The sequence below is a fragment of the Balaenoptera acutorostrata genome, chromosome 5 (assembly GCF_949987535.1).
Source record: "Balaenoptera acutorostrata chromosome 5, mBalAcu1.1, whole genome shotgun sequence".
NCBI lineage: Eukaryota > Metazoa > Chordata > Mammalia > Artiodactyla > Balaenopteridae > Balaenoptera > Balaenoptera acutorostrata.
The window spans coordinates 50,022,796-50,047,218 of NC_080068.1; the positions used below are offsets into that span (position 1 = coordinate 50,022,796).

Sequence of the window (24,423 nt, forward strand, 5' to 3'; positions counted from 1 at the left end):
TAGGTTGCACGCTCCTTGTGAGAATCTAATGTCTGATGATCTGAGGTGGAGCCGAGGCAGTGATGCTAGTGCTGGGGAGCGGCTGCAAATACAGATTATCATTAGCAGAGACGTTTGACTGCACAGGGACCATAATAAATCAATTGAAAAACAAGCTCAGGGATCCCACTGATTCTACATTATGGTGAGTTGTATAATTATTTCATTATATATTACAATGTAGTAATAATAGAAATAAAGTGCATAATAAATGTAATGCACTTGAATCATCCCCAAACCATTCCTCCCCCGCAACCCCAGTCCATGGAAAAATCATCTTCCATGAAACCAGTCCCTGGTGCCAAAAAGGCTGGGGACCGCTGGTATAGAAGATCGTAGTGAAACTATACCACAAGTCTACCATCTCTCATCAGCAATTCCAAAATCTATAAAGCTCTAAAGCACAGAGTCTTTTTTTCATAGATTTGTGGCAAACTCATGTTAAAGAAAAACTTACTCTGACACGTGTTTAAAAAGTAGGGAAGACTTTATTCAAGACTATTGCAACAGGAGTTTGCATTAGAGAGTGATGAGGCTCAACTCCCAATACAACAAGGGCAAATGGGGATTCATAGCCAAGAAGCAGGGTGAGGGGTTCAGTGGATAGAAAATTACTAGGAGGAGGCATCGAGGCGAGAGGCTTCTCACTAAACTGACTTAGCGAGATTCATACCAAGCCTAGGCTTCCTACTAAGTGGGGTGGAGGTGCAGACTGCCGAGAGGAGTCTGACTAAAGTTTGGTCAAGGTTAGAGTCTTTGTCACTCATTTGTTGGGAAAACCTGAGCTAATGTAAAGCTTTTTATAGTCTTTATGAGTTACTGTGAATATTTAAAAACCTACTGTTGTGTTAGTAATGTGTGGCTTCTAGGACACTTCCCTAGATCTCTCTGGGGGTGTCACATGATATTTAGTACTGTTATTTATTACCATTGTAAAATTAAAAAAAAAAAATTCTGAATCCTAAAACCTAACTGTCCCCAAAGGACTTGGATAAAGGATTCTGGATCTAATTTATATACTTGTTATAAAAAGAATAGCATATTCAAAGCTAAAACAAAATACTAAATTTAAGAGTGTTGAAAATCATTAATTATTAGAATAATTCATTGTCAGGCAAAATCTGTATCAAATAACAATCACCACATTCTTTTTATAGGATTGAACAGTTAATAAGTGAACATGAAATTGAAATAGCAGGACTTACTGAGAAAGCTAGCAGTGCTCGGAGCCAAGCCAATAGTATCCAAAGTCAACTGGAAATCATTCAGTATGTGTGTCCTGCTGGTTTGAAATTGATAGTCATTTATCTTCATTTTATTTGTATTAATTTTTTGTTCTAAGATCTTTTAAAAAATTGCTTAATAATTGATTCTACAGGAAAGTAAAACTTTTCTAACATTCAAAGAAACAGAAAAGATTACTTAACATGTAGATAATACTTTATAACCATAGCAGAAGTATTATGGCAAGTATTTGGGCCTCTTGGGACTGGATGTTTTAGATATTGTCTACATTTCAACTGATAGGATAAAACAAACACACACACACTATATATATGTGTGTATATGTATAAATATACATAAATTTTATATATATACATATAAATAATTTTATAATTTGAGCTCCTGTGTTGAAACTTTTTATATGGACATTTTCAGTCATACACAAAGGTATAGAGAAAATTGTATGATGAACTCCTATGTATACATCACCTACCTTTAACAGTTAACATTTTTGAATTTAATCTTTTAATAAGCAGTTTTGGAAAATAAAAGACTATTGGCCTAATAATGCCATATTAAATAATTAGTGGAAGTATCTAAAAGCTAGAGAACCCTTAGGTATCACACTTATTCTCAGTCTGCTATTTGTTGTTATTCCCCTTTAAACCCTTTTTAGAGAGCAAGCAAGAAACCAAAATTCAATGTATATGCGTCAACTCAGTGACCTGGAATCTACTGTTTCTCAGCTACGTTCTGAATTAAGGGAAGCCAAAAGGATGTATGAAGACAAGGTGAGTTTAGATTTTGCTGCTCTGCTTCCAGCGACTATTATACACAGAATCAATTATATAGTTTTTAATGGTTTATTTGAAAATGAGGACTCAAAGCAATCATTTAAAATTAAAAGCAGTTTATAAGATGGGTGCTAAATAGCTACATGTTAAATTACTATAGAAAAACAGTTTTTAAGTTGTTTGCTCAAATTAATTCATTCTTAGAAAAGTTTTTTGCATCCTTCAAGTAAGTTTCTAAAAAGTGAATAATAAGGCCATTTTAATTACTTTTACAAGGCTTAGCTTTAGCAGGTACTTTGGTACCAGCTGGTCTCCCCGACCATTGAACATTTTGGGACCTAAACCTCCTCTCTTACTTCAACTCCTCCTTATTAATCATTGTGCGGCTAGCAAACTGAGTTCGCTTCAAGATTAGGCCTAATAAAAAATAATTAGGAAGCTAAATCTTCATTTCTCATCACACAGTTCCTATTAAAACTAGATATTAATATTTACTACAATATTCTGTTCTCTCACTGTCCATAGCTAAAGACAAGCTGTTCGTTATCATTATCAACCATTTTTCTGGAGCTTGGTTTTTATTAATTTCAAGGACACAAAATAGTGTCCTGTTTTGTGAATGCCACCTTTCATCTCCAAAATGTCCTTGTCCGGAAGATAAATTCTACGTATAATCATCCTACCTGTAAGAGAACCTACAGTTCTAACCACTTGTAGCTAATTTCCTACTCCTTAGTTGATTGGGAAGAAATAGAGTATAAGGAAGCTGCCAGATTTTCTTTATAAAATAATCCAGTTCTACAGGGTAACAGTAAAAGAAAAAAGCTCCGTATGGGAAGAAGCAATTGAATATTGCAGCACTAACTCTTCCAGATATTTTCCTGCCTTTGAGCAACCCCTCCTGTAATTACCACTGTCACCCCTTTGCTGGCCACAGGAGGGGGCTGTTTCTCCTCGGTTCTCTAGCTCAAGACCTCGACTTTTAACTCGTGGCACAGCTGAAAGAAGAATGGAAAATTTAGACATGAATTTACTATAAAAGTCTAAACAATAAAGAGTAACATGAAACTATATAACCTCAGTTATGAGATTTGGATCCTCTACAGGGACTTTCAAACATTTTTGATCACCACCCACAGCAAGAAATATAGTTCACCATATAATCTAGTACACACATACAACTGAAGCACACTTCACAAAACAGTACTTACCCCTATTACTTAAGACGCTGGCTCTTTTCTGTTTTCTTCAGATACTGATTTGATGCTCGCTAAGTTGACCTCATGTTTCACTGCTGGGCTGCAGTGTGAATATCACTGCTCTCCAGGACCTCTTCCTTAGCTCTTGGCCTAGATTCTTGTATCAAGGTCATTTCAACAACTGCCACCTGGAAGCAGCCTTGAGGAACCTTAGACTTCTTAAAGCCTAAACCCAAGAAACAAAAGCCCAGAGAGAAATATTTGTTCTTTACTGCTTCTCTGAGGCCTGATTTTTGTGTTCTAGTTTCGTTTCTCAGGGTGCACTTTTCCCCTGAAGATTGATAGCAGGAATATCGATCGACCCCATTCTGGGCAGATCAAGCCTACACAAAAGGCCTTGATCTCACCCTATAGGATGGTAATGATTTCAATACAGCGTGGGGTAGGGGTAGAAAGATGCTTTACTTTACTACTCAGGTTGAGTGGAGGTAGGCACCTTGGCCGAGCTGAGCACTGACAATCCAACAGTGAGAAAGGAAATAAGAGAGCTGCTGTATTGTAGTACAGTACAGTGACTGATATTCATCATACTCGAACCATTTTGAAAAGACTATTCATTGTTTATTGACAAAGTAAACCCTTTGAAAAGCCACGAAGTTCTAAATAAAACTCAACTCACCTGTTTGTTTTACATAATTTGAAATTGATATAGCTTTCCATTTGTAATGTTGCTTGGAAAAATTACCCCTTCATCAGTATCACCCATGGCTAATCTGCATATGGTCTGATATATAGCATCATGCTGATCAACTCTAAATTTGGGCATGGTAGGAAATTTTAACAAATACATCTAAACAATACAAAAATAGTTTTTGTTTTTATAAACGTCTATTTCTTTAGCATTCTAGAAGCATAGCATCCAGATGAATGACTGCAAACCTTTTATATGAGTGTTTTGAGGTCATATAGATAAAAACATAATACTAAAATCACTGTCTTACTTTGCTCTAATGTAAACAATGGATCACCAAGAATTTCGACAGTCTTAAACAGCCAACATTATTGGAAATAAGGGGGGCATATTAGTTTAATTAATTTTAATCCAGATCATTGAGACTTATAATAAAGCATATTGAACCTAATTGAGTTGGCACCTAGTTGATGGTTAACAAGGATCTCTTAACAGTAACTCCCTTTAGTGAAGGAACACTGAGAGATGATTACCCTGCCATGTAAATATAGATTTGAATATACTCCGACCTGAAAGGCATTAATAATACATGGCGTAACTGAGCAAAGAAGATCAAGCAAGTTAACAAAAGTATTTCATTTGGGGTTCATGAAAAATTCTATTGTTATGAAATGTTTTTGTTGTAATAAATCGAATATAGAATTTTTTTTTTTAATTCTGAAAAGATACAATTTACTTAAATGAATCAAGAAGAAATGGGCTATATGAACAGCTCTAAATCAATTAAGCTAAATTTGAAATTAAATCTTTTTTTTTGTTTTGTTTTGTTTTTTGTTTTGTTTTCCACACACACACACTGTATTTTATTTTTACAAGAGATAAATAGACTGACACCAAGCATTGTACATGGATGACCACAACAAAAGCAACAATGATTGCAATTACCAAACATGAAACACACTCATACTATGTCATAATATTGACATTCAGTCCAGTAATCCTCCACTGTAACAGCTCCTTTACTTTGCAGTGAAAATTGATTTGTATATTCTTTGCCTCTGAGTCCTTGTGGGATTTTTTTTTTTTTAATTCAGACAGAAAGTCACAAAAATTATACTCATCCTCATCAGTTCACTCAGTCCCATGTAATTAATTTTTTTTCATCTTGATCTTTTGTTAGCACTTTTATGAGTTCATCAGTTTTTCATTAGAGTTCTGAAAATGCTTATTCATTCAGTTCAGCAGTACAGTCAGTTACCAGAAACCTGTACTTGTCAGAGTCTTTTCCATGAATTTCTTGAAGATGAAACCCTTTTATAGGAACATATTTGCAAAATCATCAGAGTACACCCAGAACTGTCTGTAAATGACCAAAGACTTAAAAATGACCATGGTTAAAGATTTGATGAAAGTTCATAATAATGCAGTTGACAAGAAAATTAGTTATTTCTGAGATATACATTTTAAAGTAATAACTAGGATTATTACTTATAACATTATACCAGAACATATAAGATTTTTAGAAGTTTCCTGTAATGTCTGAAACATTTATATTAACATATTTCCATACATATTTCCATACAAATACAAGATTTTTAGAAATTTCATGTAATGTCTGAAACATTTATATTAACATATTTCCATACATATTTCCATACAAATACAAATATAAGATTTTTAGAAATTTCATGTAATGTCTGAAACATTTATATTAACATATTTCCATACAAATAACCCAATGAAAATTTAGTATTAGTTGTTTTGTTTGTTTTTTTATACTGCAGGTTCTTATTAGGCATCAGTTTTATACACATCAGTGTATACATGTCAATCCCAATCGCCCAATTCAGCACACCACCATCCCCACCTCACCGCAGTTTTCCCCCCTTGGTGTCCATATGTCCATTCTCTACATCTGTGTCTCAACTTCTGCCCTGCAAACTGGCTCATCTGTACCATTTTTCTAGGTTCCACATACATGCATTAATATACGATATTTGTTTTTCTCTTTCTGACTTACTTCACTCTGTATGACAGTCTCTAGATCCATCCACGTCTCAACAAATGACTCAATTTCATTCCTTTTTATGGCTGAGTAATATTCCATTGTATATATGTACCACAACTTCTTTATCCATTCGTCTGTTGATGGGCATTTAGGTTGCTTCCATGACCTGGCTATTGTAAATAGTGCTGCAATGAACATTCGGGTGCATGTGTCTTTTTGAATTACGGTTTTCTCTGGGTATATGCCCAGTAGTGGGATTGCTGGGTCATATGGTAATTCTATTTTTAGTTTTTTAAGGAACCTCCATATTGTTCTCCATAGTGGCTGTATCAATTTACATTCCCACCAACAGTGCAAGAGGGTTCCCTTTTCTCCACACCCTCTCCAGCATTTGTTGTTTGTAGATTTTCTGATGATGCCCATTCTAACAGGAGTGAGGTGATACCTCATTGTAGTTTTGATTTGCATTTCTCTAATAATTAGTGATGTTGAGCATCTTTTCATGTGCTTTGTGGCCGTCTGTATGTCTTCTTTGGAGAAATGTCTATTTAGGTCTTCTGCCCATTTTTGGATTGGGGTGTTTGTTTCTTTGATATTGAGCTGAATGAGCTGTTTATATATTTTGGAGATTAATCCTTTGTCCGTTGATTCATTTGCAAATATTTTCTCCCATTCTGAGGGTTGTCTTTTTGTCTTGTTTATGGTTTCCTTTGCTGTGCAAAAGCTTTGAAGTTTCATTAGGTCCCACTTGTTTATGTTTGTTTTTATTTCCATTACTCTAGGAGGTGGATCAAAAAAGATCTTGCTGTGATTTATGTCAAAGAGTGTTCTTCCTATGTTTTCCTCTAAGACTTTTATAGTGTCCAGTCTTATATTTAGGTCTCTAATCCATTTTGAGTTTATTTTTGTGTATGGTGTTAGGGAGTATTCTAATTTCATTCTTTTACATGTAGCTGTCCAGTTTTCCCAGCACCACTTATTGAAGAGACTGTCTTTTCTCCATTGTATATCTTTGCCTCCTTTGTCATAGATTAGTTGACCATAGGTGCGTGGGTTAATCTCTGGGCTTTCTATCTTGTTCCATTGATCTATGATTCTGTTTTTGTGCCAGTACCATATTGTCTTGATTACTGTAGCTTTGTAGTATAGTCTGAAGTCAGGGAGTCTGATTCCTCCAGCTCCATTTTTTTGCCTCAAGACTGCTTTGGCTATTCGGGGTCTTTTGTGTCTCCATACAAATTTTAAGATGATTTGTTCTAGCTCCGTAAAAAATGCCATTGGTAATTTGATAGGGATTGCATTGAATCTGTAGATTGCTTTGGGTAGTATACTCATTTTCACAATGTTGATTCTTCCAATCCAAGAACATGGTATATCTCTCCATCTGTTGGTATCATCTTTAATTTCTTTCATCAGTGTCTTATAGTTTTCTGCATACAGGTCTTTTGTCTCCCTAGGTAGGTTTATTCCTAGGTATTTTATTCTTTTTGTTGCAATGGTAAATGGGAGTGTTTCCATAATTTCTCTTTCAGATTTTTCATCATTAGTGTATAGGAATGCAAGAGATTTCTGTGCATTAATTTTGTAACCTGCAACTTTACCATATTCATTAATTAGCTCTAGCAGTTTTCTGGTGGCAGTTTTAGGATTCTCTATGTATAGTATCATGTCATCTGCAAACAGTGACACTTTTACTTCTTCTTTTCCAATTTGTATTCCTTTTATTTCTTTTTCTTCTCTGATTGCCGTGGCTAGGACTTCCAGAACTATGTTGAATAATAGTGGAGAGAGTGGACATCCTTGTCTCGTTCCTGATCTTAGAGGAAATGCCTTCAGTTTTTCACCATTGAGAATGATGTTTGCTGTGGGTTTGTCATATATGGCCTTTATTATGTTGAGGTAGGTTCCCTCTATGCCCACTTTCTGGAGAGTTTTTATCATAAATGGGTGTTGAATTTTGTCAAAAGCTTTTTCTGCATCTATTGAGATGATCATATGGTTTTTATTCTTCAATTTGTTAATATGGTGTATCACATTGATTGATTTGCGTATATTGAAGAATCCTTGCATCCCTGGGATAAATCCCACTTGATTGTGGTGTATGATCCTTTTAATGTGTTGTTGGATTCTGTTTGCTAGTATTTTGTTGAGGATTTTTGCATCTATGTTCATCAGTGATATTGGTCTGTAATTTTCTTTTTTTGTAGTGTCTTTGTCTGGTTTTGGTATCAGGGTGATGGTGGCCTCATAGAATGAGTTTGGGAGTGTTCCTTCCTCTGCAATTTTTTGGAAGAGTTTGAGAAGGATGGGTGTTAGCTCTTCTCTAAATGTTTGATAGAATTCACCTGTGAAGCCATCTGATCCTGGACTTTTGTTTGTTGGAAGATTTTTAATCACAGTTTCAATTTCATTACTTGTGATTGGTCTGTTCATATTTTCTGTTTCTTCCTGATTCAGTCTTGGAAGGTTATACCTTTCTAAGAATTTGTCCATTTCTTCCAGGTTGTCCATTTTATTGGCATAAAGTTGCTTGTAGTAGTCTCTTAGGATGTTTTGTATTTCTGCGGTGTCTGTTGTAACTTCTCCTTTTTCATTTCTGATTTTATTGATTTGAGTCCTCTCCCTCTTTTTCTTGATGAGTCTGGCTAATGGCTTATCAATTTTGTTTATCTTCTCAAAGAACCAACTTTTAGTTTTATTGATCTTTGCTATTGTTTTCTTTGTTTCTATTTCATTTATTTCTGCTCTGATCTTTATGATTTCTTTCCTTCTGCTAACTTTGGGTTTTGTTTGTTCTTCTTTCTCTAGTTTCTTTAGGTGTAAGGTTAGATTGTTTACTTGAGATTTTTCTTGTTTCTTTAGGTAGGCTTGTATAGCTATAAACTTCCCTCTTAGAACCGCTTTTGCTGCATCCCATAGGTTTTGGATCGTCGTGTTTTCATTGTCATTTGTCTCTAGGTATTTTTTTATTTCCTGTTTGATTTCTTCAGTGATCTCTTGGTTATTTAGTAACGTATTGTTTAGCCTCCATGTGTTTGTCTTTTTTACGTTTTTTTCCCTGTAATTCATTTCTAATCTCATAGTGTTGTGGTCAGAAAAGATGCTTGATATGATTTCAATTTTCTTAAATTTACTGAGGCTTGATTTGTGACCCAAGATGTGATCTATCCTGGAGAATGTTCCGTGCGCACTTGAGAAGAACGTGTAATCTGCTGTTTTTGGATGGAATGTCCTATATATATCAATTAAATCTATCTGGTCTATTGTGTCATTTAAAGCTTCTGTTTCCTTATTTATTTTCATTTTGGATGATCTGTCCATTGGTGTAAGTGAGGTGTTAAAGTCCCCCACTATGATTGTGTTACTGTCGATTTCCTCTTTCATAGCTGTTAGCAGTTGCCTTATGTATTGAGGTGCTCCTATTTTCGGTGCATATATATTTATAATTGTTATATCTTCTTCTTGGATTGATCCCTGGATCATTATGTAGTGTCCTTCCTTGTCTCTTGTAACATTCTTTATTTTAAAGTCTATTTTATCTGATATGAGTATAGCTACTCCAGCTTTCTTTTGATTTCCATTTGCATGGAATATCTTTTTCCATCCCCTCACTTTCAGTCTGTATGTGTCCCTAGGTCTGAAGTGGGTCTCTTGTAGACAGCATATATATGGGTCTTGTTATTGTATCCATTCAGCCAGTCTGTGTCTTTTGGTTGGGGCATTTAATCCATTCACGTTTAAGGTAATTATCGATATGCATGTTCCTATGACCATTTTCTTAATTGTTTTGGGTTTGTTTTTGTAGGTCCTTTCCTTCTCTTGTGTTTCCCACTTAGAGAAGTTCCTTTAGCATTTGTTGTAGAGCTGGTTTGGTGGTGCTGAATTCTCTTAGCTTTTGCTTGTCTGTAAAGCTTTTGATTTCTCCATCAAATCTAAATGAGATCCTTGCTGGGTAGAGTAATCTTGGTTGTAGGTTCTTCCCTTTCATCACTTTAAGTATATCATGCCACTCCCTTCTGGCTTGCAGAGTTTCTGCTGAGAAATCAGCTGTTAACCTTATGGGAGTTCCCTTGTATGTTATTTGTCGTTTTTCCCTTGCTGCTTTCAGTAATTTTTCTTTGTCTTTAATTTTTGCCACTTTGATTACTATGTGTCTCGGCGTGTTTCTCCTTGGGTTTATTCTGTATGGGACTCTCTGTGCTTCCTGGACTTGGGTGGCTATTTCCTTTCCCATGTTAGGGAAGTTTTCGACTATAATCTCTTCAAATATTTTCTCTGGTCCTTTCTCTCTCTCTTCTCCTTCTGGGACCCCTATAATGCGAATGTTGTTGCGTTTCATGTTGTCCCAGAGGTCTCTTAGGCTGTCTTCATTTCTTTTCATTCTTTTTTCTTTAGTCTGTTCCGCAGCAGTGAATTCCACCATTCTGTCTTCCAGGTCACTTATCCATTCTTCTGCCTCAGTTATTCTGCTATTGATTCCTTCTAGTGTAGTTTTCATTTCAGTTATTGTATTGGTCATCTCTGTTTGTTTGTTCTTTAATTCTTCTAGGTCTTTGTTAATCATTTCTTGCATCTTCTCAATCTTTGCCTCCATTCTTATAACGAGGTCCTCGATCATCTTCACTATCATTATTCTGAATTCTTTTTCTGGAAGGTTGCCTATCTCCACTTCATTTAGTTGTTTTTCTGGGGTTTTTTCTTGTTCCTTCATCTGGTACATAGCCCTCTGCCTTTTCATCTTCTCTGTCTTTCTGTAACTGTGGTTTTTGGTCCACAGGCTGCAGGATTGTAGTTTTTCTTGCTTCTGTTGTCTGCCCTCTGGTGGTTGAGGCTATCTAAGAGGCTTGATGGGAGGCTCTGGTGGTGGGTAGAGCTGACTGTTGCTGTGGCGGTCAGAGCTCAGTAAAACCTTAATCCACTTGACTGTTGATGGGTAGGGCTGGGTTCCCTCCCTGTTGCTGTGGGGGTCAGAGCTCAGTAAAACCTTAATCCACTTGACTGTTGATGGGTAGGGCTGGGTTCCCTCCCTGTTGCTGTGGCGGTCAGAGCTCAGTAAAACTTTAATCCACTTGACTGTTGATGGGTGGGGCTGGGTTCCTTCCCTGTTGGTTTTTTTGCCTGAGACAACCCAACACTGGAGCCTACCTGGGCTCTTTGGTGGGGTTAATGGCAGACTCTGGGAGGGCTCACGCCAAGGAGCACTTCCCAGAACCTCCGCTGCCAGTGTCCTTGTCCCCACGGTGAAACAGAGCCACCCCCCGCCTCTGCAGGAGACCCCCCAACACCAGCAGGTAGGTCTGGTTCAGTCTCCCCCGGGGTCACTGCTCCTTCCCCTGGGTCCCGATGCGCACACTACTTTGTGTGTGCCCTCCAAGAGTGGAGTCTCTGTTTCCCCCAGTCCTGTAGAAGTCCTGCAATCAATTCCCACTAGGCTTCAAAGTCTGATTCTCTAGGAATTCCTCCTCCCGTTGCCGGACCCCCAGGTTGGGAAGCCTGACGTGGGGCTCAGAACCTTCACTCCAGTGGGTGGACTTCTGTGGTATAAGTGTTCGCCAGTCTGTGAGTCACCCACCCAGCAGTTATGGGATTTGATTTTACTCTGATTGCGCCCCTCCTACCGTCTCACTGTGGCTTCTCCTCTGTCCTTGGACGTGGGGTATCCTCCTTGGTGAAGTCCAGGGTCTTCCTGTCAATGATTGTCCAGCAGCCAGTTGTGATTCTGGTGCTCTCGCAAGAGGGAGTGAGAGCACGTCCTTCTACTCCGCCATCTTGGTTCTTTTCTTGAATATAGAATTTTAAAAGACAGATTCTTTTGTTAATTTCTTTTATTTTTCATGTACCTTGACTTTACATTGCTAAAGCCTTTTAAAACTTTAAAATGTATTTTATTTTCCACTGCTTCAGTGCACATTTTAGTATATACTGTCCAAATAACAATAAGGAAAAAATACTTAAAAGCTATGATTAAGAGTGAGATTTGTGAGAAAAGGGACTTATAAGGATATGTTGATATTATACATCAACATATTTTATGAGAGGCAGGCAGTATCAGTATTTTCTCCTGAGGTCAGATTCCTTCAGAAAAAAAGTATTTATTATTTTAAAAAACTGATGACATGACAGGTCTGAACAAAACTTTCCCAACTAAAATGCATAAGTTTAGAGAAAACTTGTTTAGGAGGGCAGTGTTTCTCTTCAGGTCATATTGATGAAAATGGAAATTGTGTTTCAAAGAAGATTTTAGACATAGCTTTCAGACATACAAAAGTGTTTTACTGTAATGTTTTTTCTATTCTTCTCTTTCCATTTTAGGAGAACCTCCAGAATTCCCCTTTACGAATTTGGACCAGTAGAAGCTGTCACTATTGGCTCTGTAGATTTGGCTTTACTCTTAACTTTCGCTTTTTGACAACAAAAATATCTCATGATCTTGATTCTAAGTTTATCTTTCCTACTTTGAAAGCATTTGGGGCTGAATTTCATACTCAAAAAGTGAAGATTTAGTAGCACTGGCTCGAGCTATATACTGTGCGGGAAGATTCTGTGCAAACCTCTTTGCATAGTTCTGCCAATGCACCTCCATGCTCACCTGCAGCACCCCTTATTACCCCATAACTGTGTCTTTTTGAGCACAGAAAACAAAAGATACAATTTGGCATGATTGGTGATACCTAAAATCACTGTAAGATTAGAATGAGATCCCACTACCTATTTGTCCAGTGATCCAAAACAAAAAGTAGATTCATAGATGGTGAAAGGGAAAACCAGTGCTGCTATTTAAAAAGAAAAAGAAAAAACCTTTACTGTATCTCAGATGTCAGTATTTATTCTGGACATTTTAAAAGGCTTTTCTTTATAGTGTTTTTAACAGCTGTTTGTATCAGCTCAGCTGCTACTTCAATGGTTTTCCCTTTCACTCTCCATTTATCTTTTTGAATGATTAATTAATATAAATATTTTTACTCTAAAAAGTGAAAGGTAAAAGCAGAGCTATAGCAGTTGAGTCAGTACTGACAACTACAAAACAAATGTTCCTGCAGGGGTCTGGAGGAACTTCTGATACTTAGAAAGTTACGAGTTGACTCTTTTTCTTTTTTCTTTTCTTTTTAAAATTTTGGTCTCATAGATTTCAACATCAAATGGTTAGCCAGCATTTCTTAAAAAGTGAAAACAGACATAAAATCGCAAGTCTTAATTGAAGCTTTTAAAGCACATATACAAATACTTTGCTCAAAGACAGAAACGGTTTTACACCAGACTAGGAGTAGAAGATGTTTGTTTTAGTCATATGAGTAACTTTTCAAGTTGAAAGTGTTCTTGTTAAATTTATAGCTCAAAATATGGTTCCTTTGACCATATTTTGTTTCCAAAGACAGGTGGGAAGGATAGAATTTCAGCTTCATTAATACTGTTCTTCTTGTGTTAAAAAGTATTAGTAGCAGAATTGAAAGGAATTTAAAAGATCACCTAGAATACTCTTCAAATTATTGGTGAAAAATGTATAATTTAGACTCAAATTATAGACTCAGACAGCTTATGTGACAGAAGCTGGTTCAGAACCCAAGGTGTTTGACTCTTAGTAAGATCACATTTCCTGTCTGATCACATTTGTCTACCCAAAGTGAAAGTTTATGGGTTTTTTCCTAACTATTCCTACTGTCTTTACTAAGTGTGCTGAGTTAGTCTTTCCCAATAATAAAAGAGCTGAAGAGGTTGTATCAACTGATATTATTCATTCATTTATCTTAGGAAGCTACTTGTGCCACAGAGGGTGAATTGTTGAAGGGCTTTTTTCTGTATATGCCCCCAAAGGAGCACAAGAGTGAAAGTACTTCTTTATAGGATTATTAGAATCTATGAGCACATTTCAGTCAGTCACCTAATGTTTTATTTTATCTAATTCCTGTGAAATACTTTTTTATATATAACATGCAGTCAAATACAGAGTCAGTTTTAAAATATATCCAATGTGTATATTAAAATTTATATTCCAGTCCCTGTAGGCTGTAATACTACTCTGTTGGTAAATTTGAAACTGTTTGGTAGTCCTGTATTAGTATTTTCTTAAGTCATGTATGTATGTATGTAGATAAAGATATATATATATATATATATATATATATATATATATATACATACATACACACACAGATAACTTCTAAGTATTCATACTTACCATTTATCAAAGAGATAGTTGCATATGTGTCTATATATAATGTGCTTAATAAGTGTGTGCTGAATTAATCAATGAAGATCTTAAATGAACTTAGTCCAGTTTAAAATAGTCATTAAGAAAAAGTGTCTTGCTCATATGTTCTTTAAGAAGGTTTAATCACAGTTGCATCCAAACCAATCAATAAGTTTTATTCTTGACAGTGGATTTGGAAGCCTGTTCAATAGATGCCTTAGCAGTAAGAAGGGATATGTAACATTTATGCAGACATGAAAGATTTGTTATTACTGAAAAGTGGATGATGAAATATCATTGTAGGTATCATATTAAAGATCAGGTATTACTACATATCACTAAGTATCAATAGTTTTTCATTATTTTAATATCTGTGTCTAAGTTATGAGTTTGTACAGCTGTGCCAGAATCTAAACCCAGAATCTACATTGTCTGAGACCATAACCTTTTAGCCTGCACTGCACTTCCAGGTTAAGAGCTGTAGGGATGCTGTTAACAGCTATGGCCCTTCTGGCATATGTCATAGAAATGCACAGTCACACGGATGCAACAGCTGCCCGTCTGTAAGAGAAAAATACACCTATAACAATCCTTTAAAGTTGGTATTCTTATCCCATTTTATAGTCGTAGGAATTGAGGATTGTAATATAAATTCACTTATTCTTTCAAAATAGGGTGATTATATAATAATGACAGTCACTATAAACTTGTTACCATTTATTCTTTTATATTCAATGCCTTTTATTATTGACACTGATATTCTGAAACAAAATAGCTCTTCTAAGTATAATATAGTTAATTTATGTGGGCTCTGCAGAATGTTATTTATGCTACATCAAGCTTCCTTAAATACCAAATTATAGAACACATATTCACAGAAGATAAATCTTGAATAGTGTGAAAATGAGAGTGATGCATTACAGACCATGGCTTAACCTAACAGTACCAAGTATTTCATTTTGGTCAATTTGTCTGGCTAAATTCTACATAGATCTTAAGTTTAGAAAACTTTGCAAAATACATCACAATCAACTTTATTTTTGCCCCCCAAATAATACCATTGCCCCAAAATAATACCATTTGTTTTCCAAAGACTATATTTATTTTATATTACTCATTGACGTAGTCAGACTGATTTATGCTCTCCTTTCAGATAGAAGAGCTGGAGAAGCAGTTAGTTCTTGCCAACTCAGAACTAACGGAAGCACGGACGGAACGTGATCAGTTCAGTCAGGAATCTGGAAATCTGGATGATCAACTTCAAAAGCTCTTGGCAAGTTGATGCTCTGAAATATGAATGAGATTAATTCTGGGAAATTTTTACCACAATAGTTCACAAAACTAGTTTCATTTGTAAAATTACAAATTTTACAACATAGTTGTACATTTTTAAACACAACACAATATCCTAGACACTATTCAAGTTTTACATATAAAATATAGTGTTCTATACTTTAAGCAGAACTGTTAGGGCTTAAAAGTTAGGTGAAGCTGATCTTCAAACAGTCATAGTCTTTCAATTAGGTACTGTGTTCTGCTAAATTGAAGTAATGTTCAGTGTTCATTTCAAAGCCAAACAACATCCAAAACACATACAAATTATGTATAAAGAAAATTTAAATGCAAGTTCAGGTAAAAGAAATTTTTTTAGAAGGAAAGAAAAGAGGATTCTGAGACTAGTGAGCCAGATTCTGCCCTCTGTTTAGGGGTACTACAGGCTGAGAAGTTTAGGAAAGGAGATGTTAGTACCCCTTCGTGTGATATTTATTAGAGGTCCTATAGAATAGGGTTCTTTCTCCCCGCCCAACCTTATTCCAGGCTACAGCGCCCTCTGCTGGTAGAGCGTCCTTCACAGGCCGATGGGGCTTGATGAGCGTGCCGTAAAGGGAGAGCTGGCAACTGGGAGAGAAGCTCTAAACCTTGGGATGATCCTCGCTTCTTTCCCTCCTATTGCGTGTGTCCCAGTGTCCTCATATCTAGTTTGAAAATCTTGGGGGTTAAATGTCTGAACCGTCTTCATAACCATCCCCCCCTTTTCATTCTTGCTGCCACTATCCATTCATCCAAGCCCCTCATTATGCCTGCAGCGTGGCAGCATCTCCTTACTCGGTTCCTAAATCTAGTTTCTTCCCTCTTCCGTCCAGCCTGTATTCATCTTTCTAAACTATAGCTCTGACTTTGTCTCTCTTCCACTCAGAAATTACTCTCCCCATAAGGTCAGACTCCCTGCCTTTCAAGACTGTTCGTTATCTGGCCCCAGCTTACCTTTCCAGTCTTTTCTCTCCACATACACCCAGTGCTCCAAGCAAACCCCATGTGCGTCTTTCTAGTCCCTTCTTCCTAATCTCTGCATCTCCAAGCTGTTCTCAAGGTCCAACTTAGACGCCTTCTTGAAGCATTTGATCTCCTTTTTGATCATTTCTCTCTGCTGTTCATTAGCTCTGTCTCTTCAGTGAAAAGCCACTTCCAGTTATTTGTCCCTGTATCTCTCTCTGGGTGAAAAGTTCTCTGAATATCTGTGTCTTTTTTTTACATTTATTTATTATTTATTTATTTATTTTTGGCTGTGTTGGGTCTTCGTTGCTGTGCGAGGGCTTTCTCTAGTTGTGGTGAGCGGGGGCCACTCTTCATCGCGGTGCACGGGCCTCTCACTGTTGCGGCCTCTCTCGTTGCAGAGCACAGGCTCCAGACGCGCAGGCTCAGTAGTTGTGGCTCATGGGCCTCAACTCCGCAGCATGTGGGATCTTCCCAGAGCAGGGCTCGAACCCGTGTCCCCTGCATTGGCAGGCAGATTCTCAACCACTGCGCCACCAGGGAAGCCCCTGTGTGTCTTTTTTTTCTCTTTCTCCGACTATGGAGTTTTTGCCAACAGTAAACACTCACTGTGTGTTTCTTGAGTAACTGAAGAGGGAGGTATTCTATTCACAACCCAATTGCCACTCCAATCCCAATACCAGACACTATTCTGCTATTTCTGAAGCAGTCAACCAAATTACTATTGCTGTTCCTTCAAGCTTTTCTTTATTACAGGAGTACACTTGATGTGAAGCATAATGCCTTTGTTAGAAAATTCAAAACTTAACAGGATGATTTGTATTCTCCTCTTCATTATATACTATCTGGGGTCTAGTCCATTGAGATGTAATGCTAGAAATTACAAGTAAACAAAATGTTATTCTTCTAGGAAATATTGTTCTTTATCAAGCCATTAAAAGGGAATCAGATTCCAAAATCAAAGGCTCCTCAAATCACATAACAACTCGAAAGATGATGTAAGGAAGGAAAATACGAATTTTACTTTAATTATTTAATACCAGGGGAAAAGCTTATCTTCGTTTCTTGTAGGCTGATCTGCATAAACGAGAGAAGGAGCTGAGTCTGGAGAAGGAGCAGAATAGGCGCCTGTGGGACCGGGACACAGGCAACAGCATCACCATCGACCACCTGCGGCGGGAGCTGGACGACAGGAACATGGGGGTGCAGCGCCTGGAGGCCCTCCTCAAGGCCGTGAAGAGCGAGTGTCAGGGCCAGATGGAACGGCAGGTCAGGCAGGGCTGGGCGGCCCCTCCTGGGGCTCCCCCGAAGTAGAGTTGTGGATTCCGTGAGCAACTTATAAAAACCTGTTGTTTATGTCTATGTGTTTGACGACTTGTTAAATTTAAAATGTTAAGCTTTATCTCATTTTTGTCCATTGTTGAGTCACGAAACGCCCATCCGATTTGCCTTTTCATTTCCACCTAGAAATCGGTAACCTAACAATTGCTTATTTCAGAAAAGCATCAAACCATAGGGAGATCTGAGGAACAGCAGGGTTGAAGGTCTCCAACAGATGTTTTTTTGTTTTTGTTTTTTCCCCCCGGAATTAAGGGGCAGGTTGGAGGAAAATAGAAAGGGCAGTTTGTCTTCAATCCTACCACACTTTCCACTATTGCCAGTGTTATCCTAACTTAAATTGGTGTGGAAAACATCCTCAGAGGAAACTTGCCAAGCTCCTCCCAACGCTAGAAAACCATTCTAGAGGAGCATTATTATTAAATTAAGGCCTCTCCACCTTGGTCTAAGTAACACATGTCAGTCTATGGTCTCTATGAGGTTCTGACAGCAGGACAATTTGAGACACTGTCAGATTCATGATTTCATGTTGTTGAGCTAACTTGTCATGTCTCTTGAGACCTCTGTCTGTCTGCCTAAATTCATGGAATTCTTCTTTTAACAATCAGATGGCAGCAATTCAGGGAAAGAATGAAAGTCTAGAAAAAGTGTCCTCCTTGACTGCTCAGCTTGAATCCACCAAAGAGATGCTCCGCAAAGTAGTAGAAGAGTTGACGGCCAAGAAGTTGACCCTGGAGAGCTCCGAGAGGACTGTGTCGGACCTGACAGCCTCACTCCAAGAGAAAGAGAGAGCCATCGAGGCCACCAACTCGGAGATCGTGAAGCTGCGCTCCCGGGTAGACTTGAAGCTGCAGGAGCTGCAGCATCTGAAGAATGAAGGGGGTCACCTCAGAAACGTGCAGACAGAATGTGAGGCCCTCAAGCTGCAGATGGCAGAGAAGGACAAAGTGATCGAGATCCTGCGACAACAGATTGAAAACATGACGCAGCTGGTGGGCCAGCACGGACGGACGGCTGGTGCTATGCAAGTAGAGAAAGCCCAGCTGGAGAAAGAGGTCAATGACAGGAGACTGGAGCTACAGGAAGTTAAGGTCTGTAGAGTGTTTTGGTGGTTTAGCTTCTGAAATATCTTTTTTCCCATGAGTAAGTATGACCTAATTGACTGGAAAGGGGTTCTGTAAGATGATTGTGGACACTCTGAAATTGTTTGAACGTATTTGTGTCAGTGTGCATATATGTTTTTGTGAGAAAGTTTCCATACTTTTATCAGATTCCACAAGGAATGGCCCCAAAATGGTTCAGGACTGCTGACACAAAAGAGAAAAGTCAGAAAATCCAGCTTCTTCTTGAAGCCTTTCCTGATCCCACAGTTTGAAGAAGTATTCTGTCCCTCTTCAAACAGACCTAAATTTGAACCCCATCTCTCACCACTCAATAACTATAAAACACTGGACTGTTTGCTGAATGTTGGCTTCTATGTCTGTAAACCAAAAAGCAAACAAACCAGACAAAAACCCCAAAACCTATTGGGTTATTTGAGGCTTAAATGAGAAAATATGTATCAGGGATTTATTTAGCTTGGTTCCTGGCCTGTGGAAGATGTTTAGAAAATATTAGTTCTCTTCCCCCATTCCATTCTCCTTCTGAACCTTATCATACTGCATTTGTACCTGTTATAGCCTGGATCACGTTCTGTATTGCAGTGTGTGTGTGTGTGTGTGTGTGTGTGTGTGTGTGTGTGTGTGTGTGTGTGTGTGTGTGTGTGTGTGTGTGTGTGTGTGTGTGTGTGTGTGTGTGTGTGTGTGTGTGTGTGTGTGTGTGTTCTTCAAGCAGGGTACACATCTTATTCATCTTTGTACCCCTGCCCCAGGACTTTGTGCCTTGCACCCAGCAGGTGCTCAGTAAATATCTATCAAAGTTTAAAACTATTGAACAAATTTTTAAAAATTTGATTTTAAGCTTTATGTTACCTGTATCTGCCACAGTAAGTAGTAGGAGACAAGTCACGTACAATTAATTTTTTTCTTTTAGTTTTACTGAGATATAATTGACACAATACTGTATAAGTTTAAGGCATACAGCATAATGGCTTGATTTACATATATTGTGCAATGATTACCACAGTAAGTTAACATCCATCATCGCCTATAGATACAAAAAAAATTAAATACACCAATGTTTCTTCCCTTATGATGAGAACTTTTAGGATCTACTCTCTTAGCAACTTTCAAATATACCATACAGCAGTATTAATTATAGTCATTATGTTGTACATTACATCACTAGTGTAGTTATTTCTGTTATATCTGGAATGTGGTACCTTTTGACCACCTGATCCAATTTCCACTCTCCATCCTTTCCCTGCCTCTGATAATCACAAATCTTTTTTTTAATATTGATTTTCTTTTCTTATAAATAAATTTATTTATTTATTTGTTTATATTTTTGGCTGCATTGGGTCTTTGTTGTTGCGCATGGGCTTTCTCTAGTTGCGGCGAGCGGGGGCTGCTCTTCCTTGCAGTGCGTGGGCTTCTCATTGTGGTGGCTTCTCTTGTTGCGGAGCACAGGCTCTAGGCACGCGGGCTTCAGTAGTTGTGGCTCACAGGCTCTAGAACACAGGCTCAGCAGTTGTGGTCCACGGGCTCAGTTACTCCGTGGCATGTGGGATCCTCCTGGACCGGGGCTCGAACCCGTGTCCCCTGTATTGGCAGGTGAATTCTTAACCACTGTGCCACCAGGGAAGTCCTGATAATCAAAATCTTGATTAAACTTTAGATGCCCGAGTTTCCTCATTCTAAAAATTGGGCCGATGGATTATTACCTATCCTATGGAGATATACAAGTTCATTGCATAAAGACCTAGAATTTTCTAGTGCTTCAGTTTTACTTGATTATATCATACATTTTTTTTTTAACAGCCAAACTCACCATGAAAGAGACTATTAAAGGCTTCTCAGTGGCCAACCCTTACAGTGAAAACTTTAGAATAGGTTTGCAGAACATGTTAGAGAAGAAAAGATGATTATTCCACCTTCTTGTTAAAGAAAAGAGATGGATTTCTAGTATTGTTAAGAGTACAAAGAAATGGAAGAATATGTTGTGTTTCATACTCTGTAAATTAAATCAATTTTACGTTCACAAAAACATTATGAGGTATGTACGTTATTGTCCCATTTTGCAGATGAGAAAACTGAGAAATGGAGACATTAAATAGCTTGCCTGAGAACAACACTACCTCGGGATTTGGTCCTTGGCAGTATACTAGTAAACACTACAGTGCAGTGGTTCTCAATCACCTGAGAACTAGAAGTTCTCAGTCACCTGGACTGAAAACCAGAATCACCTGGAGGGCTTGTTAAAACACAGACTGCTGGGCGCCAGCCCCAGGGTTTCTGATTCAGTAGGTCTGGGACGGGGCCTGAAATTTAGTGTTTCTAAACATATTTCCATCTGATGCTGGTCTAGAGAGCATAGGTCAAGTTCCGATATTAGAGTATCCCAGAGCAGTTTGGATTACTGTGACTAAAGTGGCCAATGAAGCCTTCCAAGAGAAGTGGGGACTTGAATTGGTAAAAACTAGGCAAAGAGGAGGAAAGAAGGCATTCCTAGCAAGGGGAAGTAGCTCAGTCTATACCTTATCCTACAGGTCGTGTGGGAGCTGTTAAAAGTTTTGGGTAGAGAAGAGAAGGTGACATGAAAAAGGCAATGTTGGGGGTAGGTTAATCTGACGAAGTTTGGATACAGAATTTAAAGATAGATTAGACAGGGTAGAAACTAATTTTTTTTTAAGTTTTTTTTTTTAATTAATTAATTTATTTTTGGCTGTGTTGGCTCTTCGTTTCTGTGCGAGAGCTTTCTCTAGTTGCGGCAAGCGGGGGCCACTCTTCATCGCGGTGCGCGGCCCTCTCACTATCGTGGCCTCTCGTTGCGGAGCACAGGCTCCAGACGCGCAGGCTCAGTAGTTGTGGCTCACGGGCCTAGTTGCTCCGCGGCATGTGGGATCTTCCCAGACCAGGGCTCGAACCCGTGTCCCCTGCATTGGCAGGCAGATTCTCAGCCACTGCGCCACCAGGGAAGCCCGAAACTAATTTTTAATTCCCAAATAGGGAACTGGAGCAGCTTCAGGGAAAGATTTCCTAGTTGAAAAGAGCTTCACACAGATGCATAGAATGTAAGTTAAAAACTTGAGCTTTTATGCTACATCCACTTCCCTCCACAATCCAGCGAGGATGAAAGGAGGGGAATCCTAGCCCTAGAAGGTATGGTTTCTCTCACCTCTTTAGGCTGGGGCCTGCGCACACTGACAGCAAAGGAGCAGGGTAAGCTCTCTTCTAGCAACTGCAGGGCCTCACAGCTGGATCCTTTCTTCCAAGGCTGAAAAAGGACCAAATGTCCATCAGCTGACCCCCCCAGTTGGGACAGAAGTAGCATGTGCCCAGTACATGTTGTGATGCCGCAGGCTGTCCCAGGAAAGCCCTCCCCCTCCGTCACCCCATGAGTCCAGCTGGATCTAGGGTGACAGTTACCGGGAGTGGCTAGGCAATCTGGGATCAGATGGCCTTGTTTAGGGCCTTTACTGCCCAAGCCCGTCACAGGTGGGAGCGAGACAAGCTCGTAGCTCTCCACCGATCCTTTCTGCAACAGCTAAAAGCTCGTCAAGTGTTACATTTCAAATATAGCATTGGTCTATACATTTAAACTGCATTAGCTAGTATTATATTTAAGGCCAACAGGCCGTAATTTGAGGACACAATCTGATGACAAATAAGTAAGTTTGTTTTCAAATGGTGTTTGCTCAGAAGGATCTAGGCCGGCTCTGTCCACTAGAAATGTGATGTGAGCCACATATATAATTTAAAATTTTTTAGTAGACACGTATAAAGAAACCGGTGAAATTAATAACATTTTATTTTACTCATATCCAAAATAGGATGATATTTTTATATTGTAAACAGTATCACAAATTTAGATATTTTAATTTTTTTTAATATAGAGTCTGAAATCTGGTGTTTGAAATCTCCACTTAGATTAGCCACACTTCAAGTGCTCAACAGTCAAATGTAGCTAGTGGCTATTGTACTAGACAGTGCAGACCTAGGTCTGGGAAGAGAGGGGTTCATCCTGGGAAGGCTTACCAACGTAAATAGAGACCAGTTTTGAGCCAGTTGTAGGAATCCACATGAGAGGTATGATAATCCACATTGGAGGTTGGGGAAGATTTAGTTGATTATAAGGGGTCAGGGGAAAGGGAAAGACATAGGAGACTTTGAGGTTTCAAAGGCACTTAGGTGTCTGAGGGACTTAGAATATGGTAGCACCCCTAACAGAAGAATTGGGAAGAAACTCGAGAGGAAAAGCCCTGTGAGGAAGGCGTAGGGGAGTGGTTTGGTCAGAGTTTGCAGCAGGATGCCAAGCTGGGAATTCCTGGCAGTTGGTTGGAAATGCAAAATGAGAGTTTCCAAATTCATATTCCCTGCTCACTTCAAGGACCAGATCCAGCCCACCTCACCGGCTTGTTCTAGCAGGTGCCTTCTCATTGGTCTCCCACTTCCACTCCTCTCTTTGTCCCCACCACTGTTTATGCTTCACACAGGAGCCAGAGTTATATTTTTAAAACATTATGCTGTATCACTCCCATGCTCAAAACTGTCCAGTGGCTTCTTTCTCAGAAGGAGCTCTCACTCACGTCCTTACATTGCCTCTAAGGCCCACCTTGCCCAGGGCTCCGTCTGACTCATCTCCCACCACTTCCACCCACTCTCACTCCACTCCAGTATAGAGGACACAAAATCCTTTTCCTTCTGTCCTTCTAAATTCTCTGGGGCCCCGACAGATTAACAAGAGAAAGACAAACACAAGTTTATTAACATGTATGTTTCATATATGCATGGGAGAGACCCAGGGAAATGAGTAATTCAGAGAGGTGGCTTAGAATTCAGGCTTAAGTACCATCTTCAGCTAAAACAAAGAACAGTGTAGGGGAGGTATGTCATGGGAAGTAGACCAGGAAAACTACGGTAAACAAGGATGAGGTCTGTTACGTAGATTTAAGTTGGTGCCTCCCCGGTTGCTAAGATTCTCTGTAATTTAGTCTTCCTCCGGTTCAGAGAGCCAGACACCCTTACAAATGGAGATTTCCTTTATAAATGTAATTTTCCCTTAAAGGTTAACTTCTACTGTTTCCAGAGCTTCTTCTGAGTTTGTTGTTTCTCAAAATAATCCTATGCCGAAGAGGCAGATTTTGGGGTGGCCTATTCTGGTCTCCTCCACCAGCCATTCTGACAGCCTTGCTGTTCCTTGAACACATTACCCGTGCCTGGAGCTGTCGCCAGCCTGCCACATGCTTGCTCCTTTACCTCTTTGAGGTTTCTGCTCATCAGAGAAGGCTTTCCTGACCAACTGTGGCAGGGTCCCCAAGACCGCTCACAGGGTCATCATTCACTAGGAGGACTCAGCAGTACTCAGCAGATAGTCGTGCTCATGGATAGGATTTATTACAATGAGAGGATCTAAAACAAAATCAGCAAAGGGAAAAAGCACACGGAGGAAGCCAGGCACAAGCTTCCAAAAGTCCTCTCCGGCAGTCACGCAGGATATGCTTTATTCCCCCAGCAACAAGTTGTGACAACATGTGTCAAATGTTGCCAACCAGAGAAGGTCATTAGAGA

At 38.8% G+C, this 24,423-nt stretch overlaps 1 protein-coding gene across 1 annotated transcript in view; it reads left to right on the forward strand.

The window, feature by feature from the left end:
- Positions 1 to 24,423, forward strand: part of CCDC158 (coiled-coil domain containing 158) — a 93,238-nt gene that overhangs the window by 13,977 nt on the left and 54,838 nt on the right. Inside the window, exons 6-10 of the mRNA XM_007165569.2 lie at positions 1,197 to 1,307; positions 1,940 to 2,054; positions 15,297 to 15,416; positions 17,489 to 17,686; positions 18,364 to 18,846. Coding sequence (XP_007165631.2) covers positions 1,197 to 1,307; positions 1,940 to 2,054; positions 15,297 to 15,416; positions 17,489 to 17,686; positions 18,364 to 18,846 — 1,027 coding nt within the window. The remainder of the gene's footprint in view (positions 1 to 1,196; positions 1,308 to 1,939; positions 2,055 to 15,296; positions 15,417 to 17,488; positions 17,687 to 18,363; positions 18,847 to 24,423) is intronic.